The 25,497-nt window shown below is 48.0% G+C and overlaps 1 protein-coding gene across 3 annotated transcripts in view; it reads left to right on the top strand.

Annotated features, from left to right (window-relative positions):
• Nucleotides 1-24,497, top strand: part of nhej1 (nonhomologous end-joining factor 1) — a 42,546-nt gene extending 18,049 nt beyond the window's left edge. The window contains exons 6-8 of one of the 3 annotated variants that reach the window (XM_038302319.1): nucleotides 21,910-22,087; nucleotides 23,770-23,885; nucleotides 24,239-24,497. In XM_038302319.1, coding sequence (XP_038158247.1) covers nucleotides 21,910-22,087; nucleotides 23,770-23,885; nucleotides 24,239-24,316 — 372 coding nt within the window. In that variant the 3' untranslated portion in view covers nucleotides 24,317-24,497. Of the gene's footprint in view, nucleotides 1-21,909; nucleotides 22,117-23,769; nucleotides 23,886-24,238 lie in introns of those variants that run through there. The other 2 variants (XM_038302320.1, XM_038302321.1) reach the window with 2 other exon arrangements.
• The last annotated feature ends 1,000 nt before the right edge of the window (nucleotides 24,498-25,497 follow it).

Below are 25,497 nucleotides of genomic sequence, written 5' to 3' on the forward strand. Positions count from 1 at the left end.
TTTCAGGCCCACAGAGCATATCCTAAAGCGTAATACCAGGGAGACTTTAGAAGAACCACATTCAGGTCATGGAGAGACCAGGCCAGTCGTCCCATCCTTCATCCTGTACAATTCTGGAGGAAGCTGAAGCTCTGAGTTAACCGGCAACAATTGAGCAACATTTATAAAAGCACCTGACCACAGAATTGTGCAGATATTTGCTAACTCTGAGAGTCTGTCTTGGTGTCTGTGAGCCCAACTAGGATCCAAGGCTTTACCTCTTGGTGCTTGAAAACACCCAGGCTTGGCGTCAGGATATCACCAAACTCTCCAGTAGTAGATAAATGTCTCTAGATTTGGCGCTAGGCGCTCTTTTACATAAATGCGCCAGAGGGCTCTGAAATTGCACTAGATTTAGCAATAAAGTTTCTCAACACTGCTGTTTGCATGGTTTGTTTTCAAATGGTTTGCTGCTGTCTGTTTGGACCTTTCTGAACATGTACAGCAAATGGACTGATCCAGTATGGTGGACACTGAAGGGGGGGTGGGGGAGGGGGGGGGGGTAGCTCCGAGACATGCTATAAGCTTTCTGATGGCCTGTTAGCGAAAAGATTTGTTAAAAACATAATGGCAGTAGAGTTTGGGGTCCCCAGGAACTTGGGGCCTTAGGCAACTGCCTAGTTTTGCCCAATGGTAAATCACCCCTGGCTACACATAGCCACCGCTGCCCTTGGGCACGCTGACCGATGTTAAGCTGCCATAAATGGTAAATGGCATGTACTTATACAGCGCCTTTATTCAAGTCAGGAGACTTGACCAAAGCGCTTTACACTACATTCATTCAACCATTCACGCACACACTGATGGTGGCAAGCTACATTGTAGCCACAGCTGACTGGGGCTCACTGACAGAAGCGGGGCTGCCGTACACTGGCACCACCGGCCCTCTGACCACTGTTAAAATGAGGAAGTTCTGTCCCCTAAAAAAGCCGTTGCGCCTCGGGGGCTTCCTCACGGTTCTTTTCCTGGGAGCAAGTTATTTACTATTAACTCAAACTGGGTAAAACCATACAAAAAGGACTATAGAACAGGAGTAAAAAATAACTGAGTTTATTCCAGATCAGGTCGTTACAAGACAGAGAAAATGCTTAGAGCTATGCACAGCTGTGGGCTCAAAAATCACGTCCGCGAGCGTCCGGCAAAGATTGAGCCCCGAACAAGATCATCTCCTGCTTCTTATAGGTCATGAGTCTATGTGTTGCATCATGTGGATGTTGAGCTGGCCGTATCTGAAACTGACACACCATCAATGCCCTGACCCATATGTAGCTTGCTTCTATGTCTCAGAGTTACAGATAGCTCTCCTCTATCAGTCCGGCTCCAAGATGTGCCCATATCCTGTGTATTTTTAAAGACATGAAGGCTGTCCTGATTAGATGACCTCCGTACACACAGTGACATCCACAATGTGAAGGAAGGCCTTCTACTCTGTCTAATCTGGCTAACAGAACAGCAATGCACATGATGTATAAATAATAAACCTAACATCACCATCAGTAGACAATGCAGGTGAAGTGTCTTGCCCAAGGACACAACGACACTGAAAGTCGGAGTCGGGGCTTGAACCGTCGATCCTTCGATTTCGGGGCAAACTCCTACATCCAACGCCCCTTTTGCCCACATTATGGTGCCATACACAGGCGCCATTGGGCCCTCTGACTACTGTAGTTGGAATAACGGAGGTTTAGTGCCTTGCCTTGCTTAAAGAGGCAACCCAGCATTTGTGGAACAAAACCCCCTCCTTCCAGGACACAGTCGCCAGATTTTAGTCCAATGTCTGAACCCACATAAAGCACAAAGTATTTTGTTAGAAACGGGCAATTAGCTGAATTGTATTTATTACTCTTATCAACAGAAGTAATGCATTATTATATGGTAGTCAGAGAGTCAGACGCATTAAACCTGGATGGATGATTTCATTAGACAGCTGCAGCCCTTAATGCGTTTGCAGCTCTGAAAGGAAAAAAAAAGAAAATGGTGAGATCATTCATAACCTTCTCTTTAGTAAAGCTAGCTAAGAGATGTTTATGCTCCCATCAGAGATGTTTGAAAATGGCTGCTATAAATAGAAGCTGTCAGGTAATACGTCCCGTCAGTGATCCTAATTGGCTTCCGTACGGAGGTCAGGATGGGTTTCAAACCATCCAATGCAGTGTGGATTTCACTGCTCCAGGGCAGCCGGATCCAACAAATTGAGCTTTAGCGTTTGGCATTAAACGATCTGAAGTGAGCCGCTGTTTATCCAGAGACCGAGTGACTCGGAAACGGTGAACAGAGAGAGAATAAGGTGGGCTTTCTTCTGCTTTCTCTGCCCCCCCCAGCACATTGGTTTCTCTGTCCTCAGCCTCGCCAGAGCGGACATTTATTTTTACGATATTTAAACAAACATAACAAAAATAAATCAATGCGAAACCTCGAAACCTGACCAAAGTGTGTTTAGGAGCCCCTCTGCCCTGTCAGCGAGGGGGGGGGGGAGACCACCAATTTCTCCCGGTCAATATTTGAGGAGCTAATTTGGAGAGTTTGTTCTCTCCTTTGCAGGGAAAAAAGAGGGGATTTAGTGAACAGCGAGTGTTTTTCTATCAGTCGTGCTTTTGCATAATGTGGCAGGAGCTGAGCCGCCGCCTTATCTGTCGCCTCGCCACCTGGGGTCGGCTCTGCCAATAATACTGCTTTGATTAGAGGCTTATCGCAGCGCCGGGACGGACATGTGACCCCTGCTGCAGAACCATAAATCTGACTCCACTCAAAGGGCCCCGACAGCTGGAGTCACGACCCCGATTCAAACACCAGGCAGCAAATAAAAAGATCTAAATGGACAAAAGAATAAAGTAAAATTCAGGAAAAATAATCCTCACGCTCCATGCCCCGATGGAAAATTAAATAAACAACAAATTAAAGCAAAACAAGAAAGAAAATTTTCCACCTCAGAAAATAACATCAAAGATTTTCTTTCCTTAAATAAAAACCAACCAATTCAAACAAAGAGAAAATGTATCAAAACTTTTCGTCATAATAAAAAAAAAAAAAAAGTTAATTTAAAATGCTCATTTGTAATCAAATAAAATCAAAATTGAATGAGAATTTTAAATACATTTTAAAAACAGGCTTTTAGTTTATTCACCTTCAAATTATTTTTGAAATGATCGATCCATATTATTAAAAATGAAAACATGTAAACATTCCTTCTCCTATAGAGACAAAAGCCTAATTTTTAAGCAACATTTCTTCTGTTTTTGTTTCGAATATCAACTTTATTTTACTCAGATTATTTAAAACAACTTAAAATGTTTTTAATTTGTTGATAAAATTAAACATGTTCAGCGTTCCGTGTTCAGCGTTCCGTGTTCAGCGTTCCATGTTAAGCGTTCCGTGTTCAGTGTTCCGTGTTTAGCGCTCCATGTTCAGCGTTCCGTGTTCAGCGTTCCCGTGTTCAGTGTTCCGTGTTTAGCGTTCCGTGTTCAGCGTTCCGTGTTCAGCGTTCCCATGTTCAGCGTTCCCGTGTTCAGCGTTCCGTGTTCAGCGTTCCCGTGTTCAGCGTTCCCTGTTCAGCGTTCCCTGTTCAGCGTTCCCGTGTTCAGCGTTCCGTGTTCAGCGTTCCGTGTTCAGCATTCCCGTGTTCAGCATTCCCGTGTTCAGCGTTCCGTCTTCAGCGTTCTGTCTTCAGCGTTCCCATGTTCAGCTTTCCAACTTTATTTTACTCAGATTATTTAAAACAACTTAAAATGTTTTTAATTTGTTGATAAAATTAAACATGTTCAGCGTTCCGTGTTCAGCGTTCCGTGTTCAGCGTTCCATGTTAAGCGTTCCGTGTTCAGTGTTCCGTGTTTAGCGCTCCATGTTCAGCGTTCCGTGTTCAGCGTTCCCGTGTTCAGTGTTCCGTGTTTAGCGTTCCGTGTTCAGCGTTCCGTGTTCAGCGTTCCCATGTTCAGCGTTCCCGTGTTCAGCGTTCCCGTGTTCAGCGTTCCCGTGTTCAGCGTTCCCTGTTCAGCGTTCCCTGTTCAGCGTACCCGTGTTCAGCGTTCCGTGTTCAGCGTTCCCGTGTTCAGCGTTCCGTGTTCAGCGTTCCGTGTTCAGCATTCCCGTGTTCAGCATTCCCGTGTTCAGCGTTCCGTCTTCAGCGTTCTGTCTTCAGCGTTCCCATGTTCAGCTTTCCATGTTTAGCGTTCCCGTGTTCAGCGTTCCGTGTTCAGGGTCCCGTGTTCAGCGTTCCGTGTTCAGCGTACCGTGTTCAGCTTTCCATGTTTAGCGTTCCCGTGTTCAGCGTCCCGTGTTCAGCTGTCCGTGTTTAGCGTTCCGTGTTTAGCATTCCCGTGTTCAGTGTTCCGTGTTTAGTGTACCCGTGTTCAGCGTTCCCGTGTTCAGCATTCCGTGTTCAGCGTTCCCGTGTTCAGCGTTCCCTGTTCAGCGTCCCGTCTTCAGCGTTCCGTCTTCAGCGTTCCGTGTTCAGCGTTCCCATGTTCAGCGTTCCCGTGTTCAGCGTTCCCTGTTCAGCGTTCCCGTGTTCAGCGTACCGTGTTCAGCTTTCCATGTTTAGCGTTCCCGTGTTCAGCGTCCCGTGTTCAGCTGTCCGTGTTTAGCGTTCCGTGTTTAGCATTCCCGTGTTCAGTGTTCCGTGTTTAGTGTACCCGTGTTCAGCGTTCCCGTGTTCAGCATTCCGTGTTCAGCGTTCCCGTGTTCAGCATTCCCGTGTTCAGCGTCCCGTCTTCAGCGTTCCGTCTTCAGCGTTCCGTGTTCAGCGTTCCCATGTTCAGCGTTCCCGTGTTCAGCGTTCCCTGTTCAGCGTTCCCGTGTTCAGCGTTCCGTGTTCAGCGTTCCGTGTTCAGCGTTCCGTGTTCAGCGTTCCGTGTTCAGCATTCCCGTGTTCAGCATTCCCGTGTTCAGCGTTCCGTCTTCAGCGTTCCCGTGTTCAGCTTTCCATGTTTAGCGTTCCCGTGTTCAGCGTTCCGTGTTCAGCGTCCCGTGTTCAGCGTTCCGTGTTCAGCTTTCCGTGTTCAGCATTCCCGTGTTCAGCATTCCCGTGTTCAGCATTCCGTCTTCAGCGTTCCGTCTTCAGCGTTCCCGTGTTCAGCTTTCCATGTTTAGCGTTCCTGTGTTCAGCGTTCCGTGTTCAGCGTCCCGTGTTCAGCTGTCCGTGTTTAGCATTCCGTGTTTAGCATTCCCGTGTTCAGTGTTTAGTGTTCCCGTGTTCAGCGTTCCCGTGTTCAGCATTCCGTGTTCAGCGTTCCGGTGTTCAGCCTTCCCTGTTCAACGTTCCCTGTTCAGCGTTCCGTGTTCAGCGTTCCGTGTTCAGCGTTCCGTGTTCAGCATTCCCGTGTTCAGCATTCCCGTGTTCAGCGTTCCGTCTTCAGCGTTCCCGTGTTCAGCTTTCCATGTTTAGCGTTCCCGTGTTCAGCGTTCCGTGTTCAGCGTCCCGTGTTCAGCGTTCCGTGTTCAGCTTTCCGTGTTCAGCATTCCCGTGTTCAGCATTCCCGTGTTCAGCGTTCCGTCTTCAGCGTTCCGTCTTCAGCGTTCCCGTGTTCAGCTTTCCATGTTTAGCGTTCCTGTGTTCAGCGTTCCGTGTTCAGCGTCCCGTGTTCAGCTGTCCGTGTTTAGCATTCCGTGTTTAGCATTCCCGTGTTCAGTGTTTAGTGTTCCCGTGTTCAGCGTTCCCGTGTTCAGCATTCCGTGTTCAGCGTTCCCGTGTTCAGCGTTCCCTGTTCAACGTTCCCTGTTCAGCGTTCCGTGTTCAGCGTTCCGTGTTCAGCATTCCCGTGTTCAGCGTCCCGTCTTCAGCGTTCCGTCTTCAGCGTTCCCGTGTTCAGCTTTCCATGTTTAGCGTTCCCGTGTTCAGCGTTCCGTGTTCAGCGTCCCGTGTTCAGCGTTCCCGTGTTCAGCGTTCCCGTGTTCAGCGTTCCCGTGTTCAGCGTTCCGTGTTTAGCGTTCCCGTGTTCAGCGTACCCCTGTTCAGTGTTCCCGTGTTTAGCGTTCTGTGTTCAGCGTTCCGTGTTCAGTGTTCCGTGTTCAGCGTTCCGTGTTCAGTGTTCCGTGTTCAGCATTCCCGTGTTCAGCGTTCCGTGTTTAGCGTTCCCGTGTTCAGCGTTCCATGTTCAGCGTTCCCTGTTCAGTGTTCCATGTTCAGCGTTCCATGTTTAGCGTTCTGGTGTTCAGCGTTCCGTGTTTAGCGTTCCCGTGTTCAGCGTCCCGTGTTCAGCGTTCCGTGTTTAGCGTTCCGTCTTCAGCGTCCCGTGTTCAGCGTTCCGTGTTTAGCGTTCCGTGGTCAGCGTTCCCGTGTTCAGCATTCAGCGTTCCCGTGTTCAGTGTTCCGTGTTCAGCGTTCCGTGTTCAGCATTCCTGTGTTCAGCGTTCCGTGTTTAGCGTTCCCGTATTCAGCGTACCCCTGTTCAGTGTTCCGTGTTTAGCGTTCTGTGTTCAGCGTTCCGTGTTCAGCGTTCCGTCTTCAGCGTTCCCGTGTTCAGCTTTCCATGTTTAGCATTCCTGTGTTCAGCGTCCCGTGTTCAGCGTCCCGTGTTCAGTGTTCCGTGTTTAGCGTTCTGTGTTTAGCGTTCCGTGTTCAGCGTTCCTGTGTTCAGCGTTCCTGTGTTCAGCATCCCGTGTTCAGCGTTCCGTGTTCAGCGTTCCCGTGTTCAGCGTTCCCGTGTTCAGCGTTCCGTGTTCAGTGTTCCGTGTTCAGCATTCCCGTGTTCAGCGTTTCGTGTTTAGCGTTCCCGTGTTCAGCGTTCCTTGTTTAGCGTTCCCGTATTCAGCGTACCCCTGTTCAGTGTTCCATGTTTAGCGTTCTGTGTTCAGCGTTCCGTGTTCAGCGTTCCGTCTTCAGCGTTCCCGTGTTCAGCTTTCCATGTTTAGCGTTCCTGTGTTCAGCGTCCCGTGTTCAGCGTCCCGTGTTCAGTGTTCCGTGTTCAGTGTTCCGTGTTTAGCGTTCCGTGTTTAGCGTTCCGTGTTCAGCGTTCCTGTGTTCAGCGTTCCTGTGTTCAGCGTCCCGTGTTCAGCGTCCCGTGTTCAGCGTTCCGTGTTCAGCGTTCCCGTGTTCAGCGTTCCCGTGTTCAGCGTTCCGTGTTCAGTGTTCCGTGTTCAGCATTCCCGTGTTCAGCGTTTCGTCTTTAGCGTTCCCGTGTTCAGCGTTCCTTGTTTAGCGTTCCCTGTTCAGCGTTCCGTGTTTAGCGTTCCGTGTTTAGCATTCTGTGTTCAGCGTTCCCGTGTTCAGCGTTCCGTCTTCAGCGTTCCGTCTTCAGCGTTCTGTCTTCAGCGTTCCGTCTTCAGCGTTCCGTCTTCAGCGTTCCCGTGTTCAGCGTTCCATGTTTAGCGTTCCCGTGTTCAGCGTTCCATGTTTAGCGTTCCGGTGTTCAGCTTTCCATGTTTAGCGTTCTGTGTTCAGCGTTCCCGTGTTCAGCGTTCCGTGTTTAGCGTTCCCGTATTCAGCGTACCCCTGTTCAGTGTTCCATGTTTAGCGTTCTGTTTTCAGCGTTCCGTGTTCAGCGTTCCGTCTTCAGCGTTCCCGTGTTCAGCTTTCCATGTTTAGCGTTCCTGTGTTCAGCGTCCCGTGTTCAGCGTTCCGTGTTCAGCGTTCTGTCTTCAGCGTTTCGTCTTGAGCGTTCCGTCTTCAGCGTTCCCCGTGTTCAGCGTTCCATGTTAAGCGTTCCCGTGTTCAGCGTTCCATGTTTAGCGTTCCGGTGTTCAGCGTTCCATGTTTAGCGTTCCGGTGTTCAGCGTTCCGTGTTCAGCGTCCCGTGTTCAGCGTTCCGTGTTCAGCGTTCCGTGTTCAGCGTCCCGTGTTCAGCATCCCGTGTTCAGCGTTCCGTGTTTAGCGTTCCGTGTTCAGCGTTCCCGTGTTCAGCGTTCCATGTTCAGCGTTCCCTTTTCAGCGTTCCGTGTTTAGCATTCCGTGTTCAGCGTTCCGTCTTCAGCATTCCGTCTTCAGCGTTCCCATGTTCAGCGTTCCACGTTTAGCGTTCCCGTGTTCAGCGTTCCATGTTTAGCGTTCCGGTCATCAGAGTTCCGTGTTTAGCGTTCCCGTGTTTAGCGTTCCCGTGTTCAGCGTACCCGTGTTCAGTGTTCCATGTTTAGCGTTCCCGTGTTCAGCGTTCCATGTTTAGCGTTCCCGTGTTCAGCATTCCGTGTTCAGCGTTCCCGTGTTCAGCGTTCCCGTGTTCAGTGTTCCATGTTTAGCGTTCCCGTGTTCAGCGTTCCATGTTTAGCGTTCCGGTCATCAGAGTTCCGTGTTTAGCGTTCCCGTGTTTAGCGTTCCCGTGTTTAGCGTTCCCGTGTTCAGCGTACCCGTGTTCAGTGTTCCATGTTTAGCGTTCCCTTGTTCAGCGTTCCATGTTTAGCGTTCCCGTGTTCAGCATTCCGTGTTCAGCGTTCCCGTGTTCAGCGTTCCGTCTTCAGCTTTCCCGTGTTCAGCGTTCCCGTGTTCAGCGTTCCGTGTTCAGCGTCCCGTGTTCAGCGTTCCGTGTTTAGCATTCCGTGTTCAGCGTTCCCGTGTTCAGCGTTCCATGTTCAGCGTTCCCTTTTCAGTGTTCCGTGTTCAGCGTTCCGTGTTTATCGTTCCCGTGTTCAGCGTTCCCGTGTTCAGCATTCCGTGTTTAGCGTTCCGTGTTTAGCATTCCGTGTTCAGCGTTCCCGTGTTCAGCGTTCCATGTTCAGCGTTCCCTTTTCAGTGTTCCGTGTTCAGCGTTCCGTGTTTAGCGTTCCCGTGTTCAGCGTTCCCGTGTTCAGCATTCCGTGTTCAGTGTTCCGTGTTCAGCGTTCAGCGTTCCCAACGTTCCCGTGTTCAGCGTACCCGTGTTCAGTGTTCCATGTTTAGCGTTCTGTGTTCAGCGTTCCCGTGTTCAGCGTTCCCGTGTTCAGCGTACCCCTGTTCAGTGTTCCATGTTCAGCGTTCCATGTTCAGCGTTTCGTGTTCAGCGTTCCGTGTTCAGCGTTCCGTGTTTAGCGTACCCGTGTTCAGTGTTCCATGTTTAGCGTTCTGTGTTCAGCGTTCCCGTGTTCAGCGTTCCCGTGTTCAGCGTACCCCTGTTCAGTGTTCCATGTTTAGCGTTCTGTGTTCAGCGTTCCGTGTTCAGCGTTCCCTTTTCAGTGTTCCGTGTTCAGCGTTCCGTGTTCAGCGTACCCGTGTTCAGTGTTCCATGTTTAGCGTTCTGTGTTCAGCGTTCCCGTGTTCAGCGTTCCCGTGTTCAGCGTACCCCTGTTCAGTGTTCCATGTTTAGCGTTCTGTGTTCAGCGTTCCGTGTTTAGCGTTCCCGTGTTCAGCGTTCCCCTGTTCAGCGTTCCATGTTTAGCGTTCCCGTGTTCAGCGTTCCGTGTTTAGCGTTGCGGTGTTCAGCGTTCCGTGTTTAACGTTCCCGTGTTCAGCGTACCCGTGTTCAGTGTTCCATGTTTAGCGTTCTGTGTTCAGCGTTCCCGTGTTCAGCGTTCCCGTGTTCAGCGTACCCCTGTTCAGTGTTCCATGTTTAGCGTTCTGTGTTCAGGGTTCCGTGTTTAGCGTTCCCGTGTTCAGCGTTCCATGTTCAGCGTTCCCTTTTCAGTGTTCCGTGTTCAGCGTTCCGTGTTTAGCGTTCCCGTGTTCAGCGTACCCGTGTTCAGTGTTCCATGTTTAGCGTTCAGTGTTCAGCGTTCCCGTGTTCAGCGTTCCCGTGTTCAGCGTTCCCGTGTTCAGCATTCCCGTGTTCAGCGTTCCGTCTTCAGCGTTCTGTCTTCAGCGTTCCCATGTTCAGCTTTCCATGTTTAGCGTTCCCGTGTTCAGCGTTCCGTGTTCAGCGTCCCGTGTTCAGCGTTCCGTGTTCAGCGTACCGTGTTCAGCTTTCCATGTTTAGCGTTCCCGTGTTCAGCGTCCCGTGTTCAGCTGTCCGTGTTTAGCGTTCCGTGTTTAGCATTCCCGTGTTCAGTGTTCCGTGTTTAGTGTACCCGTGTTCAGCGTTCCCGTGTTCAGCATTCCGTGTTCAGCGTTCCCGTGTTCAGCGTTCCCTGTTCAGCGTCCCGTCTTCAGCGTTCCGTCTTCAGCGTTCCGTGTTCAGCGTTCCGTGTTCAGCGTCCCGTGTTCAGCATCCCGTGTTCAGCGTTCCGTGTTTAGCGTTCCGTGTTCAGCGTTCCCGTGTTCAGCGTTCCATGTTCAGCGTTCCCTTTTCAGCGTTCCGTGTTTAGCATTCCGTGTTCAGCGTTCCGTCTTCAGCATTCCGTCTTCAGCGTTCCCATGTTCAGCGTTCCACGTTTAGCGTTCCCGTGTTCAGCGTTCCATGTTTAGCGTTCCGGTCATCAGAGTTCCGTGTTTAGCGTTCCCGTGTTTAGCGTTCCCGTGTTCAGCGTACCCGTGTTCAGTGTTCCATGTTTAGCGTTCCCGTGTTCAGCGTTCCATGTTTAGCGTTACCCGTGATACAGCATTTCCAGAACCTTTGTGGTTTTTCGCAGCGTCTTTCCGTGTTCTTTGCTGATGTCCTTTTATGTTGTTCAGTGTTTTGCATGTTTGTATGCTTGTTGTCCTTGTTGTGTCAGGTTGTGTTCGTGTGTGAGTCGTGTTTTCGGTCATGCGCAGTGAGTTCGTTGTTTAGCGTGTGTGTCCTCTGATTGGTGTTTTTTGTGTGCGTTTGTCGTGTTTAGTGTCGTTCCCTTTGTTGTTTCGCGTGTTTCTGTAGACCTTGTGTGTGTGCATGTTGTTCCTTGTTTTTGTGCGTTCTCCTTGGTTTCAGCTGTTTCCATGTTTAGGCGTTCCGTAGGTTCTGTGCATTTGCCGTTTGTGTGTTCGCACTCGCACGTTTCCCGGTTGTTCGTTCGTTGTGGTGTGTCTTGTCGAGCTTTCCCGGGTTTCATGCTTGTTTCTTTCAGTGTTCAGAGCGTTCCTTGTTTGTTTCAAGTGCTGTTCCCGTGTTCGCGCTGCGTGTCGTGTTTTTAGTTGTTCAGTTCGTCTGTGTTGTTTTTCGCCTCGTGTTCCCTGTGTTGTTCAGACGTCCATGTTCATGCTGTTTGTTTCCCTTTTCAGTTGTCCGTGTCAGCGTTGTCTTGTTTGTTTATCGTGTTGCCCGTTGTTCGTTCGAGTTGTGTGTCCTGTGTTGTTTGTGCAGCGGTTCCGTGTTTAGGTTCCGTTTGTTTTAGCAGTTCCGCTGTGTTTTTCGGGCGTGTCCCAGTTTTTGTTTTGTCATGCTGTTCTCCATGTTCTAGGGCGGTGCGCTCGCCTGTTTTCGTGTGTTCCTGTTGTCTTCAGCTTGTTTCGTGTGTGTTAGATCGTTCCTGTGTTTCAGCTTGTCCCGTTGTACGCTAGAATTGTCCGTGTGTGTCGTTTTGAACAGTGTTTGTTGTTTGTGTCGGCATGCGTGTTCAGTCTTTGTTGTGCCCAGTTAAGTTCTCATCGTTGTCGTCCCGTGATTAGCGTACCCGTGTTCAGTGTTCCATGTTTAGCTTTCTGTGTTCAGCCAGTTACCAGTGTTCATCGTTCCCGTGTTCACGCGTTGTAATACCCTGTTCTGTGTTTACAATGTTTCAGCGGATTCCATGTTCAGCGTTTCGTGTTCAGCGTTTCCGTGTTCAAGCGTTCCGTGTTTAGCGTAACCCGTGTTAGTGTTCCTGGATGTTTAGCGTTCTGTGTTCAGCGTTCCGATGTTCAGCGTTCCCGTGATTCAGCAGTACCCCTGTTAACAGTGTTCCATGTTAGCGTTTCTGTGTTCAGCCGTTCGTGTGTGTTGCAGCGTTTTCGCTCTTTTTCTCAGTGTTTTCCTTGTTGTTCAGCTGTTTCTCTGATTGTTTCAGCTGGTTCCTGTGTGTTGTGCTGTGTGTTGTTCCTTTGTGGAGTTTTAGCGTTCTGTGTGTTTCATCGTTGTTCCGCTCTGTTTTGTTCTAGGCGTGTTGCCCTGTGTTTGTTCAGCGTTTACCCCTGTGTCGTGTGTGTCCATGTTTGCGTTCGTTGTGTGTTCGCTGGTCTGTTTTCTCCTGTGTGTTGTGATCGTCGTTGCTCGGTTCAGCTGTTTCCTATGTGGTAGCGTGTTTTATGTTTAGTTTTTGTGTCGCGCTGTGTTGTTGTTCAGTCGTTTCTGTTATGGTTTGAGGTCGTTGCGGTTGTTCAGGGTTGTGTGTTGGTGTTAACTTTTCGCCTTGTGTTCAGTCTGTACTCCTTGTGTTCTGTTGTTCCTATTGTGTTGTGTATGTTTGTTCTGTATGTTGTAGGCGTTTTGTTGTCGCCGTGTTGTCAGGCTTGTTCTCTCCTGTGTGTTCAGTGTATCCCTGTGTTCTTTAGTGTTTTCCATGTTTAGTCGTTCTGTGTGTTTGTCAGGGTTCCGGTGGTATAGCTGTTTGTTTTTTTTGTGTTTTCGCACGTGTGCCCATGTGTCAGTCGTTCTCCGTTTCTATGTGTGTGCACTGTGTTCAGTCGTTTCCGTTGTTAAGCGTTGTGTCCATCGTGTTTGTCATGTTTGACCCGTGGTTGTTTCGCTAAGTGTTCCATGCTTTGTGTTAGTTGCGTTTCAGTGTTGTTGCTGCGTTCTCCTTGGTGTTTTTCAGTGTTCCCTTTGTTGTTTTTATTAGTTCAGTTCGTGTTCCCTGTTGTATTATTTCTCATGTCAGTTCCGAGTTGAAGGTGTTGTGCTGTCTGTATGCGCGTGTTCTGTGGTCTTCGCTGCGTGTGTTGTCCTATTGTTGCAGCTGTTGCGCCTGTTAGTTTAGGCGTTTTCCTGTTGTTTTCAGTCGTTCCGTGTGTTCTGTGTTGGTCCCTGTGTTTGTGTGTCGCATTGTTCCGTGTTCAGCGTGTACGCCGAGTTTGCTGCTGTTGTTCTTCAGATTTTTTTTTAGGTCTTTTGTTTCGCCCTTGTTGTGTTTCAGGTCCCGTGTTCAGTCGTTTATTGTGTCGCTCGTTGTTTTAGAGTTCTTGTGTTCCGTGGGTCTGAGATTGTTGAATTCGTGGTTGTTCTAGTGTTCTCGTTGTTAGGTTACCTTGTGGTTTGCAGTCTTTGTTTCCTCGTGTTCAGTCATCGCTTGTGTTGTTTTTGTGTTTTCGCTCATCGTTGTGTACGTGTTTCAGCTTGTGTCTTGTGTTCGCATGTGCGTTTCCCGTGTCTCTGTCGCAGTTTGTTTCTGTTCTGTCGAGAGTTCCGTTGTTGCAGTCGTTTCCTCATGTTTTCCTATGCGTTGTCCGTGTTTCAGCGTTCCTTCTGTTTGCATGTGTTTGCCCGTGTTTCTTGAGCGATTGTACTTGTTGTTTAGCGCTTGGCTCTCTGTTGTTAGCGTTCCCCAGTGTGTTCGCTCGTCTCCGTTGTGTCAGTCTGTCGCGTTGTGTTGTGTATGCGTGCTGTTGTTTTTAGCGTGGTGTTCCGTTGTTCGCAGTTGTTCCGTGTTTTTAGTGTTAACCGTTTGTTTCAGCGTTTGTTGCCTCGGTGTTGTCGCATTGCTGGTTCTCGTTCAGCGTTCTTCGCTGTTGTTTCAGTCGTTTTGTTTGCTTCAGTGTTGCAGTTCGCGTTGCATTGTTTTGTGTTCTGGTTCCTGTGGTTCAGTGCGTTCTGTTGTTCAAGCCATGTGCACCGTGTTGTCATGCTTGAGTCTGTGTTTCGCAGTGGTGTTGCCTGTGTCTGTCATGCTTGTTTCCCCTTGTTGTTCAGCGCTTTGTGCGTGCATGTTTTTGTAGGTTGTCTCGCGTGTTGTGAGCGTTCTCGTGTTCGCATGCGTTCTTGCTTTGTGTTCAGCGTTCGCCGTTTTTTTTTTCGTGTGGTGTCAGCTTTCGCGCTGTGTTTTCGTGTTATTTTCCGTGTTGCCAGCGTATTCCCGTTTTTTTTTTAGTTTGTCAGTAGCGTTCAGCGTGGTTCTGTGTGTCATTCGTTGTCGCGCGGTCTTACGCGTGTTCTCTGTTCTCGTTGTTCATCTTTCCATGTTTTTGTATGCGTTCCGTTTTGTTCTTGTTGGTGCAGTCGTTCCCTGTTTGTTAGTTTTTCGCATGCTCGAGTCCTCTGTGTTTCAGTGGTTCTCTGTTTGTAGTTTATGTCGCATTTCCGTGTTTTATTGTGTAGCATTGCCCTGTTACGTGTGTCAGTGTTTTAGTGTGTTTCTCTGTGTTGTGTTTCAGCGTTTTCCTGTCGTTGTTCAGTGCTATGTGTCTTGTGTTTGCAGCGTGTTTTCCCTTTTTGTGTTTCAGCTTGTTCGTTCTGTTGTTGTGTGTTCCCTGTTTCGCTAGGTTCTTGTTGTTGTGTATTGCGTTCTCGTTGTTTTTGTTGAAGTCATTCCCTTAGTGTCAGTAGTGTGTGCCTGTTGTTCTGCGTTCCGTCTTGTGGCTGTTGCGCCGTGTTTCTGTGCGCTGTTTGTCGCCATGTCTTAGCTTTTCTTCCTGGTGTTTCATGTGTTCCTTGTTGGTTCGCGCAGCGTCTGCTTTTTTGTGTTGTCTGAGTCCTGTTTTCGCCGTTTGTGTCGATGCTGTCTAAGGTGTGTCAGCGTTGTTTTGTGGTGTCGTTCGTTCCGGTGTTATCTGTTTTCGGTGTCAGCGTCCCCTGTTCAGTGTGGTCCGCCGTGTGTTTTGTTAGCGTTTGCTGAGTGTCAGCGTTCTGTGTTTCTCAGAGTTCCGTGTTTTCTTTGTGTTGTTCCGTGTGTGTCAGTTGTTTCCGTGTTGTCAGTATTGCTCCTTATGGTGATCTGAGTGCGTTCCGTTGTTGTCCGTGTGTTTAGCGTTGCCGTGTTTTCGCATGCGTTCTTATGGTGTGTCATGCGTTGTGCCCGCTTTTCATGTTTGTTCGTATTGTGCGCAGCGCGTGTTCCGCATGTTTGTTGCGTTCGGGTGTGTTCATGTCGTTTCTGTTGTTGTTTTGTAGGCGTTCTTCCTTGTTTTTTTCATGCTGTTCCTTGTGGTCAGCGTTCTCTGTGTTTTTGTGTGTTGTGTGTCGCTTGTGGTCGTGTGCCCTTGTGTGTTCTGTGTCTGTGTGTGTGTGTGTTATGTCTGTTTGTTGTCTTTGTTGTTTTGTCGTGTGTCTTGTGTGTGTCCGTTTGTTGTTGTGAGTGTATTTTTTGTCTCTAGCGTGTGTCCTTTTGTGTTGCGCTAGGTGTGTCTTGTGTGTGTTTGCTAGCGTGCGTATGTGTTTCTTGTGTTTTCTGTGGTTCGCAGCGTTCTTCTGTTGATTAGCGTTCCTCGCGTTATTTCAGCGGTGTACCCTTGTTCAGTGGTTCCTGTTGTTGTATGTGTTTCTTGTGTGTGTCTTGTGCGTGTTCGTGTTGTTCTAGCGTTCCGTCTGTCGGTGTTTGTTCTGCTGTTGTTCAGCTTTTGCCGTTTGTTTTTTGAGTCATTCCTGTGTCAGCGTTCCGTGATTCTCAGTCTTGTCCTGTGAGTTGTCAGTGTTCGTCGTGTGTTAGACTGTTCTTGTGTTTTAGCTGTTCGTGTTGTCGGCGTATTTCCTGGTTGTGTGTTCAGTTGTGTCCTGTTGTGGTTCAGTCTGTGTCCTTTTGTGGTTTCGCAGCGTGTTCTCTGTGTTCATGCGTTCCCTTTGTTCGTAGTTGCGTGTCCCGTCTTGTTTGCAGCGGAGACGCGTGTTGTCTGTGTGTTTCTGTTCGCGTTTCTCAATGGCATTCCGTGTGTGCTAGCGTTTCGTTGTTTTAGCTGTTCTGTTGTTCAGTTGTTCCTTGTGTTTTAGGGTTCCCTGTGAGTCTGCTGTGTTTGTATGCTTGCTGTTCGAGTTTGTGGTATGTTTGTTATGCGCTTGTTCTGTGTTTTCGCACGCGCGACAGTTTTGTTCAGCAGTTCCGTTTCGTTCAGCGTTCCTGAGTTGTTCAGCTGTCGAATGTTTGGTGCGTTGTCCTTATGAGAGAGAGTGAGAAGAGAAGATGCAGTGTGTCCCTTGTGTTTCTATGCGTCCATGTGTTGCTGTGTGTGTCTCGTGTTCTAGTGTTGCCGGGTGTGAGTGATGTTTAGTGTTTTTTTTGTTTTGTTTTTGTGTTTGTATTGTTGTTTGCCGTTTTTGCGGTCGTTCAGCGTTCACTCGTGATTCAGTCCGTTCCTCGTGGTTCAGCGTCCCGTGTTCAGCGTCCCGTGTTCAGCGTTCCGTGTTCAGCGTTCCCGTGTTCAGCGTTCCCGTGTTCAGCGTTCCGTGTTCAGTGTTCCGTGTTCAGCATTCCCGTGTTCAGCGTTTCGTCTTTAGCGTTCCCGTGTTCAGCGTTCCTTGTTTAGCGTTCCCTGTTCAGCGTTCCGTGTTTAGCGTTCCGTGTTTAGCATTCTGTGTTCAGCGTTCCCGTGTTCAGCGTTCCGTCTTCAGCGTTCCGTCTTCAGCGTTCTGTCTTCAGCGTTCCGTCTTCAGCGTTCCGTCTTCAGCGTTCCCGTGTTCAGCGTTCCATGTTTAGCGTTCCCGTGTTCAGCGTTCCATGTTTAGCGTTCCGGTGTTCAGCTTTCCATGTTTAGCGTTCTGTGTTCAGCGTTCCCGTGTTCAGCGTTCCGTGTTTAGCGTTCCCGTATTCAGCGTACCCCTGTTCAGTGTTCCATGTTTAGCGTTCTGTTTTCAGCGTTCCGTGTTCAGCGTTCCGTCTTCAGCGTTCCCGTGTTCAGCTTTCCATGTTTAGCGTTCCTGTGTTCAGCGTCCCGTGTTCAGCGTTCCGTGTTCAGCGTTCTGTCTTCAGCGTTCCGTCTTGAGCGTTCCGTCTTCAGCGTTCCCGTGTTCAGCGTTCCATGTTAAGCGTTCCCGTGTTCAGCGTTCCATGTTTAGCGTTCCGGTGTTCAGCGTTCCATGTTTAGCGTTCCGGTGTTCAGCGTTCCGTGTTCAGCGTCCCGTGTTCAGCGTTCCGTGTTCAGCGTTCCGTGTTCAGCGTCCCGTGTTCAGCATCCCGTGTTCAGCGTTCCGTGTTTAGCGTTCCGTGTTCAGCGTTCCCGTGTTCAGCGTTCCATGTTCAGCGTTCCCTTTTCAGCGTTCCGTGTTTAGCATTCCGTGTTCAGCGTTCCGTCTTCAGCATTCCGTCTTCAGCGTTCCCATGTTCAGCGTTCCACGTTTAGCGTTCCCGTGTTCAGCGTTCCATGTTTAGCGTTCCGGTGTTCAGCGTTCCGTGTTCAGCGTCCCGTGTTCAGCGTTCCGTGTTCAGCGTTCCGTGTTCAGCGTCCCGTGTTCAGCATCCCGTGTTCAGCGTTCCGTGTTTAGCGTTCCGTGTTCAGCGTTCCCGTGTTCAGCGTTCCATGTTCAGCGTTCCCTTTTCAGCGTTCCGTGTTTAGCATTCCGTGTTCAGCGTTCCGTCTTCAGCATTCCGTCTTCAGCGTTCCCATGTTCAGCGTTCCACGTTTAGCGTTCCCGTGTTCAGCGTTCCATGTTTAGCGTTCCGGTCATCAGAGTTCCGTGTTTAGCGTTCCCGTGTTTAGCGTTCCCGTGTTCAGCGTACCCGTGTTCAGTGTTCCATGTTTAGCGTTCCCGTGTTCAGCGTTCCATGTTTAGCGTTCCCGTGTTCAGCATTCCGTGTTCAGCGTTCCCGTGTTCAGCGTACCCGTGTTCAGTGTTCCATGTTTAGCGTTCCCGTGTTCAGCGTTCCATGTTTAGCGTTCCCGTGTTCAGCATTCCGTGTTCAGCGTTCCCGTGTTCAGCGTTCCCGTGTTCAGTGTTCCATGTTTAGCGTTCCCGTGTTCAGCGTTCCATGTTTAGCGTTCCGGTCATCAGAGTTCCGTGTTTAGCGTTCCCGTGTTTAGCGTTCCCGTGTTCAGCGTACCCGTGTTCAGTGTTCCATGTTTAGCGTTCCCTTGTTCAGCGTTCCATGTTTAGCGTTCCCGTGTTCAGCATTCCGTGTTCAGCGTTCCCGTGTTCAGCGTTCCGTCTTCAGCTTTCCCGTGTTCAGCGTTCCCGTGTTCAGCGTTCCGTGTTCAGCGTCCCGTGTTCAGCGTTCCGTGTTTAGCATTCCGTGTTCAGCGTTCCCGTGTTCAGCGTTCCATGTTCAGCGTTCCCTTTTCAGTGTTCCGTGTTCAGCGTTCCGTGTTTATCGTTCCCGTGTTCAGCGTTCCCGTGTTCAGCATTCCGTGTTTAGCGTTCCGTGTTTAGCATTCCGTGTTCAGCGTTCCCGTGTTCAGCGTTCCATGTTCAGCGTTCCCTTTTCAGTGTTCCGTGTTCAGCGTTCCGTGTTTAGCGTTCCCGTGTTCAGCGTTCCCGTGTTCAGCATTCCGTGTTCAGTGTTCCGTGTTCAGCGTTCAGCGTTCCCAACGTTCCCGTGTTCAGCGTACCCGTGTTCAGTGTTCCATGTTTAGCGTTCTGTGTTCAGCGTTCCCGTGTTCAGCGTTCCCGTGTTCAGCGTACCCCTGTTCAGTGTTCCATGTTCAGCGTTCCATGTTCAGCGTTTCGTGTTCAGCGTTCCGTGTTCAGCGTTCCGTGTTTAGCGTACCCGTGTTCAGTGTTCCATGTTTAGCGTTCTGTGTTCAGCGTTCCCGTGTTCAGCGTTCCCGTGTTCAGCGTACCCCTGTTCAGTGTTCCATGTTTAGCGTTCTGTGTTCAGCGTTCCGTGTTCAGCGTTCCCTTTTCAGTGTTCCGTGTTCAGCGTTCCGTGTTCAGCGTACCCGTGTTCAGTGTTCCATGTTTAGCGTTCTGTGTTCAGCGTTCCCGTGTTCAGCGTTCCCGTGTTCAGCGTACCCCTGTTCAGTGTTCCATGTTTAGCGTTCTGTGTTCAGCGTTCCGTGTTTAGCGTTCCCGTGTTCAGCGTTCCCCTGTTCAGCGTTCCATGTTTAGCGTTCCCGTGTTCAGCGTTCCGTGTTTAGCGTTCCGGTGTTCAGCGTTCCGTGTTTAACGTTCCCGTGTTCAGCGTACCCGTGTTCAGTGTTCCATGTTTAGCGTTCTGTGTTCAGCGTTCCCGTGTTCAGCGTTCCCGTGTTCAGCGTACCCCTGTTCAGTGTTCCATGTTTAGCGTTCTGTGTTCAGGGTTCCGTGTTTAGCGTTCCCGTGTTCAGCGTTCCATGTTCAGCGTTCCCTTTTCAGTGTTCCGTGTTCAGCGTTCCGTGTTTAGCGTTCCCGTGTTCAGCGTACCCGTGTTCAGTGTTCCATGTTTAGCGTTCAGTGTTCAGCGTTCCCGTGTTCAGCGTTCCCGTGTTCAGCGTTCCCGTGTTCAGCGTTCCCGTGTTCAGCGTTCCGTGTTTAGCGTTCCCGTATTCAGCGTACCCCTGTTCAGTGTTCCATGTTTAGCGTTCTGTGTTCAGCGTTCCGTGTTCAGCGTTCCGTGTTCAGCGTTCCGTCTTCAGCGTTCCCGTGTTCAGCGTTCCTGTGTTCAGTGTTCCGTGTTCAGCGTCCCGTGTTCAGCGTCCCGTGTTCAGCGTCCCGTGTTCAGCGTTCCGTGTTTAGCGTTCCGTGTTTAGCGTTCCGTGTTCAGCGTTCCGTGTTCAGCGTCCCGTGTTCAGCGTTCCGTGTTCAGTGTTCCGTGTTCAGCGTTCCGTGTTCAGCATTCCCGTGTTCAGCGTTCCGTGTTTAGCGTTCCCGTGTTTAGCGTTCCCTGTTCAGTGTTCAGTGTTTAGCGTTCCGTGTTTAGCATTCCGTGTTCAGCGTTCCCGTGTTCAGCGTTCCGTCTTCAGCGTTCCATCTTCAGCGTTCCCGTGTTCAGCGTTCCCGTGTTTAGCGTTCCCGTGTTCAGCTTTCCATGTTTAGCGTTCCGGTGTTCAGCGTTACCGTTTTCAGCGTTCCCGTGTTCAGCGTTCCCGTGTTTAGCGTTCCCGTGTTCAGCGTTCCATGTTTAGCGTTCCGGTGTTCAGCGTTCCCGTTTTCAGCGTTCCCGTGTTCAGCGTTCCGTGTTTAGCGTTCCCGTGTTCAGCGTACCCCTGTTCACTGTTCCATGTTTAGCGTTCCGTCTTCAGCGTTCCGTCTTCAGCGTTCCCGTGTTTAGCGTTCTGTGTTTAGCGTCCCGTGTTCAGCGTTCCGTGTTTAGCGTCCCGTGTTCAGCGTTCCGTGTTTAGCGTTCCATGTTTAGCGTTCCGTGTTTAGCGTTCCCGTGTTCAGCGTACCCCTGTTCACTGTTCCATGTTTAGCGTTCCGTCTTCGGCGTTCCGTCTTCAGCGTTCCGTGTTCAGCGTTCCGTGTTCAGCATTCCCGTGTTCAGCGTTCCGTGTTTAGCGTTCCCGTGTTCAGCGTTCCATGTTCAGCGTTCCCTGTTCAGTGTTCCGTGTTCAGCGTTCCGTGTTCAGCATTCCCGAGTTCAGCGTTCCGTGTTTAGCGTTCCCGTGTTCAGCGTTCCATGTTCAGCGTTCCCTGTTCAGTGTTCCGTGTTCAGCGTTCCGTGTTTAGCGTTCCCGTGTTCAGCGGTCCATGTTCAGCGTTCCCTGTTCAGTGTTCCATGTTTAGCGTTCTGTGTTTAGCGTTCTGTGTTCAGCGTTCCCGTGTTCAGCGTTCCGGTGTTCAGCGTTCCCGTGTTCAGCGTCCCGTGTTCAGCGTTCCGTGTTCAGCGTTCCATGTTCAGCGTTCCCTGTTCAGTGTTCCGTGTTCAGCGTTCCGTGTTTAGCGTTCCCGTGTTCAGCGGTCCATGTTCAGCATTCCCGAGTTCAGCGTTCCGTGTTTAGCGTTCTGTGTTTAGCGTTCTGTGTTCAGCGTTCCCGTGTTCAGCGTTCCCGTGTTCAGCGTTCCCGTGTTCAGCGTCCCGTGTTCAGCGTTCCGTGTTCAGCGTTCCGTGTTCAGCGTTCCGTGTTCAGTGTTCCGTGTTCAGCGTTCCGTGTTCAGCATTCCCGTGTTCAGCGTTCCGTGTTTAGCGTTCCCGTGTTCAGCGTTCCATGTTCAGCGTTCCCTGTTCAGTGTTCCGTGTTCAGCGTTCCGTGTTTAGCGTTCCCGTGTTCAGCGGTCCATGTTCAGCGTTCCCTGTTCAGTGTTCCGTGTTTAGTGTTCCGTGTTTAGCATTCCGTGTTCAGCGTTCCGTCTTCAGCGTTCCGTCTTCAGCGTTCCGTCTTCAGCGTTCCCGTGTTCAGCGTTCCATGTTTAGCGTTCCGGTGTTCAGCGTTCCGTGTTTAGCGTTCCCGTGTTCAGCGTACCCTTGTTCAGTGTTCTGTGTTTAGCGTTCTGTGTTCAGCGTTCCCGTGTTCAGCGTTCCCGTGTTCAGCGTTCCCGTGTTCAGCGTTCTGTGTTCAGCGTTCCCGTGTTCAGCGTTCCCGTGTTCAGCGTTCCCGTGTTCAGCGTTCCCGTGTTCAGTGTTCCATGTTTAGCGTTCTGTGTTCAGCGTTCCCGTGTTCAGCGTTCCGTCTTCAGCGTTCCGTCTTCAGCGTTCCCGTGTTCAGCGTTCCATGTTTAGCGTTCCCGTGTTCAGCGTTCCATGTTTAGCGTTCCCGTGTTCAGCGCTCCGTGTTCAGCGTTCCCATGTTCAGCGTTCTGTGTGCAGGTTTATTTTAGAGAATTATAAATTTGGGTTCTGAGCAGCTAAAAACTTTTATTTTCTTCAGTTTTCCTGAAAATAAGATTTTAAAAAATGATTTTTTTTTCATGAATTTTTTTTAGGAAGTTAATTTTAAATTAGTTTGTGGATTGTTTTATCCATGTTTTATGTATGTCTGCATATATATATATATATATATATATATATATATGCATCTGTATATAAAAACAGTTGATTCATATATTTTAATTCATTTTAATTGGATGTTTTATCTTATAGAAACTGAGCAATTCTGGCTGCATATTTACCAATAAAAGGTTTTTCCATCTTAAATGGAAAAGCTTCACATATTTTGAACAGTTCGTTCAGCTAATTGCATCTTTAAGTGTATTTTTACTCTAATTCATGGTTTAAACAATCATTTCAATAATCCATCATCAGAATAATCCTTTCAGTCCTACTCATGTTCAGATTATTTTGCCTTTGGATTCTGTAAAACGTTATAACCAAACTTTTCCTTCACCCATCAAAGGCTGAACGTTTGGTGCTTCCTTTTATTTAGAGTTCTTGTATTTTTTTTTTTTTTTGAAGATTGACCTGAAATCTCAGCTTCTTGTTCCTCTTTAGTCTCTTCCTCTGCTGTGCTCTCAACCGTCGGACGCATTTGGCTTCAGCGCCGACCTCCAGCGGCTGTACGGCGCCATCGTCGCTCACAGAGGCGCACGAAAACGCAAATGGCCTGAAGAGACCGGCGCCGAACAGAACCAGCCTTCAACAGAAGCAGCCGCCCAAACGTTAACTCCAGGTTAGCATCGCGTCAGACAGGAAGTCAGGGTACGGAGAAAAACCGTCTCATTGGAATCTGCCTTTATTTTGTACAACGTCTTTTAAAAACTTTATTTTTTTACGCATTGAATTCCTTACACTGAATTTATATCTGGTTAAAGTTTGCCTGCAAAAAATCAAGCTCCAAAAAATTCAGCAGCAAGAAGCTTTGACAAAAATGTGAACATTTTGGACAAAGAAGACAGGTGGTTTGAGAGGGGTGTGAAGGAAGCAAAACCAAGAATAAGAAAAAAACAACCTTAAACAGAGGGGGGGGGGGGGGAACTCAGATTTCAGCTTTCAAAAACCTATAATGCAGCGATAGAGTTGATCCCTTCCCGCCATCATTTCAAGCCCTTTACAGCGGAACAGAAGAACTCGCCTCTTCAGCCAGGCCAACAATTCCCTCTAACCAGGGTTCCCGCGGGTCCTTCTTCAAAATAAAACTAAGGCCTTAATTGGTATTAAAATGTCTTAAATCAGTCTTTCGTAGGTCTTACGTCATAAATAGGAATATTTTTATTACGATTTGTTTTTGTAATCTAAATAAAACATTAAAATTGACCTTTTTTTTATTTTTAAAAAATAACAGCTCGCCATTATTGGTTCCGTCCCGATAGCGGAACCAATAAAAGCGTTGTTGCGGCCGGGACATTTGGGAGATGCACCATTAACTTTTTGTCTGGAAAATATGAGCAAGTGTAAATGTAATGAAAATTGTCTCCAGCCAAGAGTTTTCTCCATGGCTAAAACCAGGGAACATACATGAGGCTCAGTGGATTTTAAGCTAGGAACGATGGGAATTAAGGCAGTGGAGTCACACATGCGAAGCACTAAACACAAAGCGTTAAAATGGAGTTACTGAGAAACAGCCGGTATTTCTCAGTTTAGTTCCACCCTTGTCTCTGCAACGCCTCCACTTATCACCAAATCAAACATACTAAGAAAACCATACAAAGAAAAATAGCTGCAAAAAAGACTTAGCACTGGTTATGTTGGGGCTTTAAAACTGATTTGTTTTGTTCCCTGCTAAAACAAAGTTTGTGAATTCAGTTAAATAATTGTTCAAATATATCTGTCATCTGTGTGTTTTTAGCTTTCTTCCTGTATGGGAAGCTTTTCACAATTTGAAACATCAGTGCAGTGGTTTATGTTAAAATAAACCTTTGGGTTAAGTTGTTGCAAGCAGGTTTTTCTTGTGTTTCTTGTGAATTTGGTCTTAAATTTTTATTTCAAGTGGCATTAAAAAGTCTTAAAAAGTCTTGAATTTAGCTTGCCTTATGCTGTAGGAACCCTGTTTAACAAAGATTTATACCTTAAAATCCCAACACACACACAACTCCCCCCAGGGGAACCAACCCACCCCCAACATAAAGAACTTTCTCACACTTGAACATTTGGAGGAAAAACAACTTCAGTTCATCAAGGCCGTTCCCTGTTAGGTTAATATATCTCTCACTGGTTAGATGGATCTCCTAATTTATGCCATGGAGGAAACTGCGTAACTCATTCTTATCTCTCATGACTTTCGTTTGGAGTTTTTTTAAACTTTTTGGAAAGAAGGCGAGTCTTTTTTAAAAATCCTCCACAATTTAAACTCCGATATAGCTACAATAAGACTATAACACCCCGTTTCATTTGTTCTGTGCTGTCTGCAACCAGCAGATATTCGATCCGTGGAAGACGAGCAAAAGATGGGCGACGCGAATCAAACCTCCAGGGAGGAGGATGAACCAAACGACAGGAGGAACAGCAGCAGCAGAGCGGCACAGACCAAGGTACCCCTGTGCTCCAACCCATCCAGATTACAGCATGTAGAGGAAAATCTGGCCTTTATGGAAGAGCCTGTTGGCTGCAGAAAACCTGCATCCTTTAATTTAGTTCTTACTTTCTATTAAATGTGAAGGAAACACTTTTTTAGATCATTTCCTGGATGAAAAAAATGTGAAAAACATCAATTATCATGCGCTGCTTTTTTGGTTTTTACTGATTAAATCCCACAAAAAAACACTGATGTTTGTAGTTGAGGCAAAATAATTTGTTTTAGTTACATGACGTGGTAGAATTTAGTTCATGATGTCAAAGGACAAAGTTAGACGAAGGCTTTAAACGTCTCCTCTTCCTCCGGCAGTCTGCGCTCGTCACGGCCCGCCCTGCGGAGCGACAGGCCTCCAAACCAAAGAAGAAGAAGGTGGGGCTCTTCAGATGACCCAAACATCAGAGCGGCTTCCTGTTTTAAAGCTTTAACTGCGGCGGACTGTTTTAGACTCTGAGTTTTAATGTTTTAGATTCAATTGTTGAAGTTTTAAATCTAAACCCATTCAGACTGTTTTAAACCTTCAGCTCTATCATAGAATTTCTGTTAAATAAACTTGGTTTTAAACTTTTAATTGATGTTTTGTCACTGTTTTTTCGCATAATGTGCTGGCTCAGTTTTTAAGGGAACAAATTCCGCCCGAAAATTCCATATGTGAATTAAACAATTCCAGCTCCCAAACTATAAATTGGAAATAAAATTGTTTGTATTTATGGGACGGAAAGGCATTGAGGAATATTTTGCAGGTGAAACCACTATTTGAAATGTCACCATGTCTGATTTATAGGTGAATAAACAAAGAAAATAGGAAAATGTTTAGCCTCATCAAATTTTTTTTTCAAAAATAAACACCATCACTGCAAAAACAATCCAGAAATAAGTAAAAAATGGCTTAAATTAAGTATATTTAGCCTTAATTTGAGCAGGTAAATAAGATGATTTGCCAATGGAATGAGTATTTTCACTCTTAAAATAAGATAGTTAGATAATATTTACTTGAAATAAGACGATAAAATAGTTTTTTCTTATTTTAAAAGGAAATTGTCTTGTTCCATTGGCAAAGTGTCTTACTTATCTCCTCAAATCAAGGAAAAACACACTTATTTTAAGAAAAAATAACTTATTGAGATTTATATTTTTTGCAGTGATGAAACCCCATTAAAAACTGTGGATGAACCCTCTGACTTTATAGATCCACATCTTGACTTTAAGTCAAGCAAATTGGGAGTGGGAAAATAGAGATAGAATGAAGCAGAATGATGAAATAGGGGTCCCTATGTCCTCCAGCAGTGTAAGCCTATAGCAGCATAACTATAGAGATAGCTCAGTAGCGACTTCAATCCACCAACAGAGCTGCTGCTGGCTGAGAAGTTTTGTGCGCTGTGACACGTCTCCAAGAAGCCATCCTGAGCCCCACTTGCGTTTTCTTTCTTATTTATATTTAAAAAAGTTACAAATGACGACAATGAAGGTCAAAAGAAAAGTTTGACAAAAACCTACTCACCCAACTTACTGGGTTCATCTAAAATAACAAGGGACCACACCCCCTAAGCAACCCCCCCAGCTGTGTCACC

This window comes from Cyprinodon tularosa, unplaced genomic scaffold (genome assembly GCF_016077235.1).
Source record: "Cyprinodon tularosa strain WSP-4 unplaced genomic scaffold, ASM1607723v1 ctg486, whole genome shotgun sequence".
Classification (NCBI taxonomy): Eukaryota; Metazoa; Chordata; class Actinopteri; order Cyprinodontiformes; family Cyprinodontidae; genus Cyprinodon; species Cyprinodon tularosa.